Source organism: Chelonia mydas, chromosome 17 (assembly GCF_015237465.2).
Source record: "Chelonia mydas isolate rCheMyd1 chromosome 17, rCheMyd1.pri.v2, whole genome shotgun sequence".
In the NCBI taxonomy this organism is placed as follows: domain Eukaryota; kingdom Metazoa; phylum Chordata; order Testudines; family Cheloniidae; genus Chelonia; species Chelonia mydas.
In genome coordinates this window covers 3,321,671-3,337,185 of record NC_051257.2, presented here as the reverse complement: position 1 = coordinate 3,337,185, position 15,515 = coordinate 3,321,671, and the positions used below count along the sequence as shown (strand labels likewise).

General features: G+C 39.8%; 1 protein-coding gene across 20 annotated transcripts in view; it reads left to right on the top strand.

Moving 5' to 3' along the window:
- The window catches only part of NCOR1 (nuclear receptor corepressor 1), a 114,639-nt gene that overhangs the window by 29,305 nt on the left and 69,819 nt on the right, over positions 1-15,515 (top strand). For all 20 annotated transcript variants that reach the window (XM_037880393.2, XM_037880390.2, XM_043531161.1 and 17 more), the window contains 4 exons: positions 1,871-2,053; positions 4,200-4,313; positions 11,486-11,542; positions 12,872-12,924. In XM_037880393.2, coding sequence (XP_037736321.1) covers positions 1,871-2,053; positions 4,200-4,313; positions 11,486-11,542; positions 12,872-12,924 — 407 coding nt within the window. The remainder of the gene's footprint in view (positions 1-1,870; positions 2,054-4,199; positions 4,314-11,485; positions 11,543-12,871; positions 12,925-15,515) is intronic.

Here is a 15,515-nt window from a genome sequence, read left to right as displayed (position 1 = left end):
CTCAGTACCCCATGCTTTTATTCTTGGCTTTGCCACTATTCTGCAAGTCACTAAACCTCTCTTTGCCTCTGTCTCCCCTCACACCATACGACATGTCTGCTTGGATTATAAGCTCGTTAGGTGGATGGTATCTAATGTGTTTGTGCACATGGAGCCCCACTCTGGATTGGGTCTCTAGACTCTACCATAAAGCAAATAATAAATAATGTAAACCTATTACTTTAACAACCTTAAGTTTTTGTTCCATCTTTCACAATGGAAATAGGTCTCTGCATTGATCCAGAATAACACGGTTCATGATAGGTAACGCAAAGGACTACCTTTCCCTGTATGAGTAAGAATTCCTTTTTTGCAGAAAATATTGGGAGTAACCTGGCTACAGTATCTTATCTCCTTCATCTGACACTTTAACCATGTTAAGGAGAAGATAGTATTCTCTGCTAGCTAGAGCAAGGGATTGTAGATCAGGTGACTGGAGTTCTGTTTCTGACTGTGCCATTGACTTGCTCAAGGTTACGCAGCAAGTCACTTAGCCTCTTTGTACCTAAATTTTTCCCATCTGTAAAATGATGCAACCTACCTACCAAGTGTTAAGGTTTAATGAATGAGATGCTTTAATCCCTAGCTGAAAGGTTCTATAAAGTATAATTGGTGAAGTATTTCTCTAGATTGAGCATGACTTACAAAAAATGGCCAAGATTTAAAAATGTGTGTGCCTAAAGTTAAGCCTGGTCTACACACTCAGAATGCACTAACTAAATCTGTTTCTAAGTCAGTCTACTTAAATTTATGTGGTTCCCCTCTGTGGATGCTCTTAAATTAGATAAAGATTGGATACATCTGTGGTAGAAACGTGAGTTAAGCTGATGCAATTTCTGTGTGTAGAGACTAACCCCACATTTCCTAAATTTATACTTAAACTCATAAAAAAGTGGACTGAGTTTGAAAATTGGCTTAAATGGAATATGCTAGGCGCTTCTCATTTTAGAAAATGAGGCAATTTGTTTTTATTAGGTGCCTAAGTATGGATTCAAAAGCTAATAGTTGGTACCCATTTTAAACAAATTTTGGATAGTGTATTTTTATACTGCCTTTAATTATTTACTGCGGCTTTTCATACTCTAAATACGGCACTTTTCTGTGCGCTAAAGTAAAGTCATATTAACATGATACAGCATCTTAATATCTTGCTCTGTTGCATTGCAAAGATAAGCTCAAAGGGGCATTGGAGGAGCCAGTCAGATGTGTACAATGTTATGTTTTCATTTAGTTATGAATAATTTTTATCCAAGTGGTGTACTGAAATGCACTGTCTCAATCTTATATGCAATTTAAGGTACCTTCAGGAAATATGGAACTAAAACACTTAATTTGTTTCAGTGAGACTGGTTTGGATAAGGCATACGTTTTCCAAGTTAGTCATCGGTGCATTCAAGATTTCATCATGTTTGTCTTTAAACATGTCTTCAGAGATCTACTTTTTAACATGAATGCCTGTGAAGAGTTGAAGATGGCCCTAATGGGGCCCTATACTTGTAAATGTAAATAGAAACTAAATTATTTAAGATGGATTTTAAAAGGGTGACATCATGATCTTTTTGTTAATTCCAGGCTGCATGAAGTAAAAATGACAGGAAAATATGAGTACTTTTAGAAACTTAAATTAGACTTCAGAATTATCAGTGTTAAAGTGATTCTAGGCAGTAGTGTAGATGGCTGAAAGCTCTGGTCAATTTTATCTTAATTTATACTTGGACAACTTTATGTATTAAGATTTGAGACTACATCTGGAGATTGTAACATAACTAATTTATCTGTCTTTAAGTATTATGTAAGAAAACATGATCAAATTGTTGCTTGTGTATTTAAGGAACCAGCTTTTGGAGGCAAGCATGAAGGGCCATCTTCTCCAGTCTCTGGTCAGCCCTGTGGAGAGGACCAGAATGCATCACCTTCAAAACTGTCAAAGGAAGAGTTGATACAGAGCATGGATCGTGTAGATCGAGAAATTGCAAAAGTGGAACAGCAGATCCTTAAACTGAAGAAAAAACAAGTAAGTCAGCTACAAAGAACACCATAACCAATGCGATTTTTATTTTCAGTTGGCAGAGCACAATATTAAAGTGTTTGCAAAAAATAAATAAACGAAACTGCTTAATTACAGTTTGAGTCAAAGTTCTTGTTCTGTAAGCAATGTGTACTACGTAAACTTCTAAATGGTTTGGATGTTATGAGGATGTTATGTTATAATCTAGTTCAGAGGTTCCCAAGCTTTTCTTATTGTGTACCCCCCTTCCGGATCTATCAGTTGCCGACATACCCACTTCCAGTTTTACCAGATGCCTACATACCCCTACCCTTCTCATCACTGATACTTTGTTTTCCTCTTAACACTATCTGTCTTTAGCCATCTGTCCCTATTTCACTGTTATGTATAGATATAGTTATAGTGTGACACATACAACCAAAAAAAAACCCTCACTAAGTTCTGAGCTCAGTTAGACTGGAGAGTTGCTGAGCAACTCAACCCGCTCTGTATGGTGATTGGAGGTGAGGCTGTGTACATCAGCATCTCTGCATATCTATGTTCTCATTGTTACATGTTGAAGTAAATTAAGTACCATATTTTATATAACAAATTCCCACAGAGTTTTAAAGCTTCATCTGAGTAGCCTATTATGAAAATGCAGTAAATAAAATAATAAATAAAATCCACCATTACGTAATTTCTCCATGTACCCCCTAAAGATATCTCACGTACTACAGTTTGGGAACCCTTGATCTACTTCATAAATGCTGGCTTTTATTTTTTTTAAACAAGATTCTTGGAAAAACTATCTAGAGATGTTAAGAGTAAAACTACTTACTTAGAAAAACATTGGTAAAATTAAATGTTAAGATCTTGAATTCATTAATCTTAAGAATGATTTTTTTTAAATCTTATTTTTTTTAGTAAAGCAGTATATTTTAATGCAGGACTGACTTTTGTAACTATTCTGCTGTAAATTTGCTTAGATGAATAGCTATATAGTAAAAGAGCAACAACTTCAAACTAAATGCTGCATTATGGTCTTGGAGCATTTAATCAGTCTTATGAGTTCTTATTCCAGCTTGTTATACCTTAGATTAGAACAGCAAAAGAGAACTTGACTGGTTCTCTTACAATATTTACTGACACATTAGCACTTGTGATCTGCCTCTGTCACTTCCTTGGGTACAAAATCAGTGATTGATCATGCAGATTTCTTGGAAATATATATATATTTTAAATCAGAACCATTAATTGAATCCCTGATTTAAAACTAAAAAAAAAAATTGTACTGTAAGTTCTTAGATACTTTAAATGAACTGTAAAATTAGGACTCGATCCTGTTCCAAGTACGTGGCATTTTATAAAATGTTAAAAGCTGATTTCTTACACAACACTATAACATAGCAAATCATGTATAAGGGGGTAGACATAGCCATTACATTGGAGGTGTATATTGTTCTTTATTGTATGTTTCTGGCTTGCAGGAGGGAAGGATATTTACAGCACAAAGATTAAACTGACATTGATTCATATATAAAGGAATGTTTTGGTGAGAGAGGCAAATCACAAGAGGTTAATTGCTGTGAAAAACAAATATTGCATATATTTGGTTGTTTGATGTAACTATAACCTTTTAAACTTCTGTGTGTGTGTTCAGTAACTTTTTTCTGCCATGAAGTATGGTTTTGGATTGTCAGAATAATAATGACAGGAGTTACTTCAAATAAGGCGTTCAAAAGAATATCAGCAACCAGGATTTTAAGTATATTATTTTAATATACTGTCAAACTTTTTGGGGGAGTATTGCCTCAGCATGAAAGCTTGAGACAATTGGTATTCCTTGGCTTTAATATTTTGGTTGAAAGTTAAATATTTTTATTGGTAAACCAGAACACAGCACTGTGCATTTAATTGAATCAGACCTGTTTCAGTTTGACAGATGTGGGTGCACCTCAAAAAGGTTTAGTTTACAAATATTAGTGCAAAAATACTGTCTTTTTGCCACTTCTATTGGCACTAAACCCTGTTCATTCATACCTTGCAAATTAAATGATGAAATGGCAGTCACAGCAAACTGTTGATCAGATGCATATTTTATCTCTGGTGACTAATTACTGGTTAGGGTAACATGGTGCGGATGGCTGATTTTCTTTCTCTCGTCTCTTAGCAACAACTTGAAGAAGAAGCTGCTAAACCTCCAGAGCCGGAGAGGCCTGTCTCCCCTCCTCCAGTGGAACAGAAACACCGCAGTATTGTCCAAATTATTTATGATGAAAATCGGGTAAGCTTGCTTCTTAGATTTGGTTGGCTGAGTATGATTCTATGTAATCTTACACATTGTGCTACATTCCTCTTTGTGCACTATTTCAGTCTTTTAAATATGCTGCAGTCGTTTCATATTTTAACCATTTTGATTATTTTTCAATCAGAACGTAGTAACTTCTTTTTTAATGACAAATGCTTGCATGAGATTTTCATTCCAAATCTCAGAATGTTTTGGGCCTTGAAGGTGACAAACAAAAGCGATGAAAATGAGTCTGTGAGACCATGATCTCTGGATTGGTGCTTTGATAACATTTTAGTGCCTCATGGAGTTTGATCTCCTGCATTGTCTTTAATCACATAAATACTGGCACGCCTGACTGAGTGGTAAATTCTCATTTAAATTTTGTAGATGAGTATTATGGGGTGTAACATGGGGTTCCATGCCTTTTTAAAAAAAATCTGAGTTCTGACACTTAAGGATTTGGATGAGTGTAAAGATGAAATATTTGGGCAAACTTTTAGAGCTGCTTATGCTGCATTAGTGGCTAATAAAAAGCAGAAGTTCAGTGACCCCAAAACTGCAGCAACTCTGATCTACCAGATCCCTGGTCTGTTAATCTGTTGAACAGCTCTCAAAGTCCACTTCTTGGTTTTCCTAGGAATTTCTGGGTTAGGGGACTATAAGTATAGGGGGTAACTAAGGCCATGTCTATACTACAAAAGTACTCTGATTTTACAGAAGTCAATTTTTGGGAACAGATTTTATAAAGTCAAGTGCATGTGTCAACACTAAGCACATTAATTCGGTGATGTACATCTACAGTACTGTGGCAAGCGTCGACATTCCGAGCGGTACACTGTGGGTAGCTATCCCGCAGTCCCCGCTGCCCATTGGAATTCTGGGCTGAGCTCCCAATGCCTGATGGGGCCAAAAATTTGTCGCGGGTGGTTATGGGTAAATGACGTCAGTCAACCCTCCCTCCCTCCATGAGAGCAACAGCGGACAATCATTTCGCGCCCTTTTCCCTGGACCGTCCGAGCAGACGCCATAGCACAGCAAGCATGGAGCCTGTTCAGCTCACCGCAGCAGTTCTGACCATTGTAAACACCTCATGCATTATCGTGCAGTTTATGCAGAACCAGCACCTGAAAAACCAGGCGAGGAGGCGACGCAAGCGCGGTGATGAGGACATGAACACAATTTTCTCTAAAACCGCGGTCCCCAGCAATTTGGAGATCATGGTGTTTCTGGGGCAGGCTCATGCCGTGGAATGCCGATTCTGGGCTCAGGAAACAAGCACAGAGTGGTGGGAACCGCATAGTGTTGCAGGTTTGGGATGATTCTCAGTGGCTCCGAAACTTTCACATGCATAAGGGCACTTTCATGGAACTTTGACTTGCTTTCCCCTGCCCTGAAGCTCAAGAATACCAAGATGAGAGCAGCCCTCACAGTTCACAAGCGAGTGGCAATAGCCCTCTAGAAGCTTGCAACGCCAGACAGCTACCGGTCAGTCGGTAATCAATTTGGAGTGGGCAAATCTACTGTGGGGGTTGCTGTGATGCAAGTAGTCAACGCAATCATTGAGCTGCTGCTATCAAAGGTAGTGACTCTGGGAAATGTGCAGGTCATAGTGGATGGCTTTGCTGCAATGGGATTCCCTAACTGTGGTGGGGCTATAGACGGAATGCGTATCCCTATCTTGGGACTGGACCACCAGGGCAGCCAGTACATAAACCAAAAGGGGTACTTTTCAGTGGTGCTGCAAGCACTTGTGGATCACAAGGGACGTTTCACCAATATGAACATGGGATGGCTGGGAAAGGTTCATGACGCTCGCGTCTTCAGGAACTCCGTTTAAATGGCTGCAGGAAGGGATTTACTTCCCAGACCAGAAAATAACTGTTGGGGATGTTGAAATGCCTATAGTTATCCTTGGGGACCCAGCCTACCCCTTAATGCCATGGCTCATGAAGCCGTACACAGGCACCCTGGACAGTAGTAAGGAGCTGTTCAACGATAGGCTGAGCAAGTGCAGAATGGTGGTAGTGTGTGCATTTGGACGTTTAAAGGGTCGCTGGCGCAGTTTACTGTCTCGCTCAGACCTTAGTGAAACCAATATTCCCATTGTTGTTGCTGCTTGCTGGGTGCTCCACAATCTCTGTGAGAGTAAGGGGGAGACGTTTATGGCGGGGTGGGAGGTTGAGGCAAATCGCCTGGCCACTGAATATGCGCAGCCAGACACCAGGGCGGTTAGAAGAGCAAAGCAGGAAGCGCTGTGCATCAGAGAAGCTTTGAAAACCAGTTTCATTACTGGCCAGGGTACTGTGTGACACTTCTGTTTGTTTCTCCTTGATGAAAACACGCCCTCTTGGTTGCCTCTAAATTCCCTGTAAGCCACCCGCCCTACCCGCTTCGATCGCAGCTTGCTTGCAAAAGAAATAAAGTCACTGTCGTTTAAAAAACATGTATTCTTTATTAATTGATTATAAAAATAGGGAGATAACTCACAAGCTAGCCCGGGTGGGGTGTGGGAGGAGGGTAGGAAAAGGCCACTTTAAAACTTGTTGAATGCCAGCCTTCTGTTGCTTGGGCTGTCCACTGGGGTGGAGTGGTTGGGTGCCTGGAGCCTCCCTTCACCCCCGCGTTCTTGGGCGTCTGGGTGAGGAGGCTATGGAACCTGGGGAGGAGGGAGGGCAGTTAAACGGGCTGCAGCGGCCATCTGTGATCCTGCTGCCATTCGTGAACCTCCACCAGACGCCGGAGCATGTCTGTTTGATCCCGCATTAGCCCCAGCATCGCATCATGCCTCCTCTGATCTTCCTGCCGCCACCTCTCCTCATGTTCGTCGGCCACTTTCCTGTACTCTGCTATTGTGTCCCTCCACGCATTCTGCTGAGCTCTGTCAGTGCCGGACGACTGCATGACCTCAGAGAACATTTCATCGTGCGTGCATTTTTTTCGCCGCCTTATCTGAGATAGCCTTTGGGGCCGAGGAGGGAGGCTTGAAACATTTGCAGCCGCTGGAGGGGAAAAAAAGGGAGTGAAGTATTTTAAAAGATACGTTTTACAGAATATTGGCTATACTCTTTCACGGTGAATAACACTATTCACATTACACAGCACATGTGATTTTGGTACAAGGTCGCATTTTGCATCTTATATTGAGTGCCTGCGGCTTTGGTGTTAGAGATCACATACGCAGTGCCAGGCAACAGAATTCGGCAACAGAAGGTGGCCATGGTAAGCCATAGTCTTTCGGCTTCTGCAACCTTTATAACAGCAGCGCCCTCCTCTCCCATACCAAGCAAAGCACGTTGAGTTGACCATTTAGTGCTGTGGTTTTTTTTAACGTGCAGCAGCAGAAACCAAACTAACCCCCTCCTCCCATCCAATTCTCTGGGATGATCGCTTTACCCCTCCCCCCACCGCGTGGCTGGTATCAGGGAAGATCCCTGCTAGTCAAATGCAAACAGCTCAACGCCAATCTCTTCCTCTCCCCACCCTCCCCTTCCCCCCCCCCCGCGTGGCTAACTGCGGGGAGGATTTCTTTTCAGCCACAGGCAAACAGCCCAGTAGGAATGGCCACCTCTGAATGTCCCCTTAATTAAATTCCCCTATTTCAACCAGGTTACCATGAATGATATCACTCTCCTGAGGATAACACAGAGAGATAAAGAACGGATGTTGCTTGAATGCCAGCAAACACCGGGACCATATGCTGCCAGGCTTTGTCATGCAATGATACCAGATTACTTGCTACTAGCGTGGCGTGGTAAAGTGTCCTACCATGGAGGATGGACTAAGGCTGCTCTCCCCAGAAACCTTCTGCAAAGGCTTTTAGAGTATCTCCGGGAGAGCTTCATGGAGATGTCCCTGGAGGATTTCCCCTCCATCCCCAGACACGTTAACAGACTTTTCCAGTAGCTGTACTGGCCACGAATGCATCCCGAGTCCTCAGGGCTACTTAATCATTAAAAAACGCCTGGCTTTTATAACATGTATTTAAAAAGGTACACTCACCAGAGGTCCCTTCTCCGGCTTCGTTGAGTTGGGAGGTTATTTCAGTCAGGGTGATAAAAAGATCCCGGATGTCAGGGAGAACGGTGTGTTGTGTGCTCTCCTCATGCTCGTCCTCCTCCTTCTCATCTTCCCCATCCGCCAAATCCTTAGGCATGGCGGAGAGTACCCCATCATCGGAGTCCACGGACAGGGGTGGGGTAGTGGTGGTCCGTCCCCCCCCCCCCCCCCCCCCCCCCGAATTGCATGCAGCTCAGCGTAGAAGCGGCATGTCTGGGGCTCTGTCCCGGAGCATCCGTTTGATTCTTTGGTTTTCTGGTACGGTTATCTGAGCTCCTTAAGTTTCATGCGGCACTATGTTGCATCCCTGCTGTAGCCTCTGTCCCTCATGGCCTCGGAGATTTTTTGAAATGTTTTGGCATTTTGTCTTTTGGAATGTAGTTGTGATAGCACGGATTCCTCTCCCCATACAGTGATCAGATCCAGTACCTCCGGTTCTGTCCATGCTGGAGCTCTTTTTCAATTCTGGGACTGCATGGTCATCTGTGCTGATGAGTTTGCCTGACCAAACAGGAAATGAGAGTCAAAAGTTCCTGGAGCTTTTCCAGTACACCTGGCCAGTGCATCAGAGTTCAGAGTGCTGTCCAGAGCAGTCACAAGGGTGCACTGTGGGATAGCTCCCAGAGGCCAATACCTTTGAACTGCCTTCACAGTAACCCTAATTCGAAACGGCGATGTCGATTTCACCTAATTTCGCCTCTTTGGGGAGGAGTACAGAAATTGGTTTTGAGAGCCCTTTATGTTGAAAAAATGGCTTTGTTGTGTGGACGGGTGCAGAATTAATTGGATTTAACGCTGCTAAATCTGACATGAACTCATAGTGTAGACCAGGCCTAAGAGTGCCTTACTGTTTTGGTTAGTTACATGGGCAAAATATTAGTGTGTTTAATGGTACTTCATGTGCATTTTAAAACAGTTGTGAAGAGTCTCAGAACTCTGGACAGGTGTTTATACCTCTTTATAAATTAAAACAGTAAGAAAATGTAGAACAGTGGGCCTCTTCAGTGATGGTTTTAATTCTTCAAAGATTGAGGTTCTTTTCCTTCTCACCCTCTGTCCCAATTACATTTTTTAGGTTGGAGAAGTTGAGCTTTACAAAGACACTCAGTTATCATAGGTTTCAGAGTAGTTATCATAGATGTTAAAGATGGAAAAGGTCTACCACACTAACTAATATTACATATTGTGGAAGTGTTATCTTACCCTGTTAAAGAAAAGTGTCTTCCTTGTTTATCTGTCTGTGGAAATGGGGGTACTACTTCAGGATTCACTATTTACTTTCTGAAATGCCCTATATAAAATGTATTATGTAACTGATATAAGCTCTAAACAAGCAGCAAGCATGCTTTTTAGTTGTTAAACAGTGCTTTTTCTTCTTAAACAATTAGCACTGAAATGTTCTTTCTAAATTAATCTAGTGCTTATTATGAGATTTCCTCAAAGCATTGAATCCCACGAAGGGATGACAAAAATGAAATGATTGAAGAAATTTACAAACAACTTAGTGGGCTGTGCAGGGGATTGAATGGAAAAATGTAGTGTAATTTTGGTTACAGATGCTTACTTCTGTTAACAATATGCTGAGGTTACTGTTGACTACCATATGTTGTGTGTCTGACAGCAGATGGGAAAACTTTATTAATAGGGTGTTGGGCATTTTAGTACCCTTTTGAGTGTTCTTGTGCCTAAATTGATCCTTAAATTTCAAAACTGACTCACGGTGGAGGAAATGCTGAATTTGAAATATTAACAATTCTAAAACTAAAGATTTGTTCAACTCAGCAAGGGCAGGGTCTGTCTTCATTGTACAATCCTAAGCATATTGATGGTGCATAACTTGGCATGCATTTTGCAGAGTTATATAACCAAGCTATAACCAAGCTATAACCAAGTTATTTCTGCTGCCTACTATACAAATATTGTGACATTTGTGTATGCAATACTTGTTTGGTTATCTCTTTCTGCAGTTTTGCAAGAAGGTAGTCACCTTTACAGCATCATGGTTAGAGGGTGGACATTGTAAGGATATAACTCTTGATTTTAATGCTCAGCTGTACTTAGAGAATTTAACTCAACTAAGAGGGATAAAGTTCAGTCCCAAGTTGTGTTCTGAGACCGAACAAACCATTTTTACTAGGGTAATTTTATACCATTCTCCTGATATGTAATTACTTTGCACAGCTGTGGCTTCCAAAATATTTGTCATTTTTCTGAGTTCAGAATAGTACATGTAGAAAAGTAGTAGAATGTAGCGGCGCACACTTTCTAAAAATAACCTGGGTTTTTGTTTTGTTTTTTTTAATTTTTGCTGGCATGTGAACCTCCTGGAATAGCTTGTAGAACTTTTAACTTGTAGAGAGGAAGCAGCTTAAAAATAAGTATATTGCATAGTCTCATAGTCTGTTTGCTAAAGAAAGGGTTTAGAAGGATGGGTGGATTAAATGAACTTGTGAAAGCTGGATGAGTAACTCAGCTCTGTTTCCTTAGGAACAAGACAGTTTTTTGCCCTTTCACCAAGTACTGTGCGTGGATGTGTTGGGTTAATCTGTAGAGAAGTGTAGCTTTGAAAAAAAGCATATTGGACATACAGGTTGATTTATTTTTTGTATATTTGCTCCTTGCCTTTACTTTAATGGCTGCCTTAACCCAGCCTTTCTAAATCATGCTTCCTTGGCTATGGAGCACACCTCCCTCCCCTTCAGATAATTATTTGCAGTCTGACCTACTGTGTGCTAGTTGCTTTCCAAACATCTAAGAAGGGTGGTTCCTGCTCAGGTGAGCTCACAGCTTAAAGTCAGACAAGTAGATAAAGGTCTGGGGAATAACCATAGACAATTTATGTATGTTAACTCAATTCACTACAGAGACTGGGTGGGATATCTTTTATTGGACCAACTTCTGTTGGTGAGAGAGACAAGCTTTCTAGCTACACAGATTCACTATAAGCAATATGGCAGAAGCTGGTGAAGAGAGACTTAAATGTGGATGGGGGATTTATCTTTGCAGATGACCTTGGGGCAAGATGGTAAAGATAGTTTTGACAGTCCAATTTGCATTATTACTGAATAAAACTACATTAATATTTAGACCATACAAAATATGTTTCACAGAAAAAAGCAGAAGAAGCTCATAAAATTTTTGAAGGTCTTGGTCCAAAAGTTGAACTGGTAAGTTCCTTTATTGCCTTTCTTGCTTTTCTTTCTGAGATTCTTCTCCCAAGATGAACAGACATAAGAAAGTATGATTGCATAACTTAAACTTGTGGCTAAAAAAAAAAAGCTTGAATTTTTTTCTTAATATAATTGACTTACTGTATATTTGGTCTTGAGGGCTCATATGCATGTCCATTTCTGTAACTAAGGCCTTGTCTACACTGCCGCAGTAAGTCGACCTAAGTTATGCTACTCCAGCTACATGAATAATGTAACGGCATAGCTTGGGTTGATTTACTGCAGTGTCTAGACCGGACTGCGTCAATGGGAGACACTCTCCCATCGACTTGCGTTACTCTTCTCGTTCTGGTGAAGTCCATTGGAGAGTGCTCTGCTGTCGATTTAGCGGGTCTTCACCAGACCACCTAAATCAACCCCCGCTGTATTGATCACAGCAGTGTGATCTCTGGTAAATGTACACATGGCCTAAGAGGATTCTTTGAATGCTTCAAAACATTAAATGATGGGCACAGGCCAGGAGAGACCATATAGTTATTATGTGCCAGAAATTTAAAGTGGCTGATGTATTAAACTTTTTTTAAAATGGGCTAGCAGGCCAGACCACTGATGGGAGCAGTCTGTTGAACATTACTTAAAACAGATCTCTTTTAAAACTTGTCAGCTGTTTGGCCAATTCAGTAAAGAACTTAAGCACATGCATACGTTCATCCTGATTCCTGCAAAACATGTAAGCATGTAACCCTTAAAAAGCCTGAGCAGTCCTATTGATTTCAGTGGGACTTAAGCATATACATAAGTACCCCGCTGAATCAAGGGCTCAGTGATCTGACTGGCTCAGTTTGTAATTTTTTGTAAGCAAATTTTAATACACTTGAAATAGAAGTGTTTTTTAAATGTTTGAGTCAACTTTATTTAAAAGTGAATTCTTTAAGCTAGTGATCACTTTATAGGCTCAGACTGTAAATCCAATGAAGTAGAGAAACCCTTCTGTGAGTTTTTAGAGTAACAGTCGTGTTAGTCTGTATTCGCAAAAAGAAGAGGAGTACTTGTGGCACCTTAGAGACTAACCAATTTATTTGAGCGAAGTGAGCTGTAGCTCACAAAAGCTTATGCTCAAATAAATTGGTTAGTCTCTAAGGTGCCACAAGTACTCCTTTCCTTCTGTGAGTTGCTGAGCACCTGCAACTCCTGTTCATTTTAGGTCACTGCATCTCACAGGTTGGGAATTCTGTTTGCTTTAACATGTTGCTTTAATATGTTATATATTTGTAGAATTAAACACAAGTGTAATGTTCTTAATGTATATGCCAATCCATTTTGTAGCCACTTTACAACCAACCATCAGACACAAAGGTGTACCATGAAAACATCAAAACGTAAGTACTAAGCATCTTGTAATCTTGCTGTTTTAAAAGGGCCTGGAGTGAAACATCCTAGTTTTTACATATCCGTGTCATTACGTTTTATTGTAACAAAACATTGGAACTTCAAAATCTCATTTGCTTTATATGATTTATGAAACATTTTCCGTTTCAATTATTTTAGCTAGCTCAATGAAAATAGACAATTTCTAGCCCATTCAGTTTTCAGGTTTTTGTGTACTAGAACAATCCTGCAACACTTGGTTTGCAACTACTGCAAGAGAATGAAAAACGCTTTTCCACTGGAATTTTTTTAAAAGAAAACATTTGTTTGTCTTAGGTTTTTGGAAAAGTTTTTTTCCAAAACTAAAATTCAGGCCTGATTTGGCCTAAATTTCTTTGTCCCTTTCCTTCATGAAGGAAAGTGTTCAAGAAGCCTTTTAAATGTTGCCACTGTTAAGAGTCAGAGGAGTCCTGTTTTGTGCAAACACTACGATGGCCTCCTTTTTCTGTGGTAGACCCTGAATTGTGTCACTGCATGCTATATTTCTCCACTATTTGTTACTTAGGACAAACTAAATTCAGCTGTATGAAGTAGACTGCTATGTCTTCTGGTAGAAAGTGTGAATTTTGAAAGTTAACATTCAATAATTTCTTGCTATTTCTTTGTCAAAATAGTAATAGCCTCATACTTTATGATCCAGTAAGGAACTGAAGGAGTACCTTTATGTGGCTAAATTATTCTTTAGCATGGTTAACCATCTTAAGCTTCATGCCCAATCAGTATTGAGCCCTTCTCTCAACACCCTGCAGACATCATGGTGAGCAGGCTGTGAAGAAAGAAAATGTTGATACAATGGTACTTCCATCCTACTCGAAGGCAACATTACCTTCTTTTTCCCTACAAAATGCCATAACTAAAATAGAGAAGGATTTCAGAAACTGTCATTGTTATATCAGTATGATTAAGGCTTTAGCCCTATGTTTTGTTGTAAACTGAAAGGCACTCAGGTATTCCAAAATGTCACTGGAAACAATCTGTGCCTATATACGGAGAGTCTCATATACAATTCCTCTGTCTCCAGGCTATCTATCTGTAGTATTCATGAGGGATTCCACAGAGGATGCACTTTGCTTTCAATTTATACCTGTTTTTCGGGACAACCAACTGTTGGGAAAATATTTTGTTTTTTGCTGTGATACTTGTAGCAGGATACAGATTTTTTTTTTTTTTTAAAGTCAAAATTACCCTTTTCTAGGAATGGTTTTTGTAAGGTCACTTGCTTACTGATAAGTGGCTTTGATATTTGTACAAATAATGAATATATTTGATGCTAGGATATCCTGAGGTTACGGATAATGGTTTGTAATATGCTGGGTATATAAATGTTTTCTGTTGAGTGTCTTGTGAATTAGGGAAAGGTGCTGTTTGCACTGAGGAGTGGGATGCTTTCCAGGAACTGTTTTATAAGTGCTTAGGAAACTTAAACCTCTTGATTGACTTTCACCATGAATGGCATTACTGTCAAATATATCTTCTTGTTGTTTGTCTGTCTCTCTTTTTTTTATCATGATTAGATGTTTTTCTAAACCCTCTGCTCTAGGAATTATTTTGGGGGAGTTCTATGGCCCGTGCTATTCAGGAGGTCAGACTAGGTGATGGATTTGCACTTCTTCTTTTTTGGGCTATGTATTTTTAAGTTGTAGTCTGCATCAGGCTTTTGTAACTAAGATATAGGCCCTCTGGGAAAAAGTCACTTGTGAAGTTTTTGAGACAACCTTAACTTTAGCTGCAGTATAAAGGCAGAATAAGTCTTGTTGATAAACTGTACCTTCTTCATAAGACACTCTTGGGGAGTTAAATCTTTTTTGCATATGCGACCAGTGTTCCTCCGATATATACTTTCCAGATACTGTGGAGATTTCTAAAAAATAAGCCACGTCTGGTACAGTTTAGCCCTTACATTTTAATAATTAAAAAAAAATCGCATTTCCTAATCAGCTGTACCAACATTTCCCAGTTTGGTGTGCGTGCTGATGTTTCTTTCTTCAGTATAAAATTTCCCATTAGCTTGAGAGCTGTTTGGAAGAGAATACTTTAAACTTAAATACACAACTCTTCTAAATTCTGTATTTTCTTGAAATACAAAGTGGAAAACAGTATTGAAAGTGAAATATAATAGTAGAATTTGCAAAGCAGAAAGTTATTTTATACATGTGGGAAGAAATTCAAGAATATATCTGCAAACGTTATGAAAAAATTAACATTCAGTGAGTGTGGAACGTGCATATGACCATGAGTAAGTTGGTGAATTTTTTAGAATTTTTCATCATAGCTATATCTTTAAATGTAGAAGACAAAATTACAAAAGATAGATTCATTATAATAATAAAAAACTCTGTATGGGGACATTGAATTTTCAGGAATAATATATTACAAAGTAAAATATATGAGAGTGCCACAGCTTAGTTAGCTTTGTATACCAGTTCCAAATCCTGATGACCTAGGTGATTATTACATGTACTTGTAAATTTATACCTTTTGAGTGAATGAGTTGCAAAGGCCCTTCACTTATTTCCAAGTCATCAGAACTTTGCCATATTCA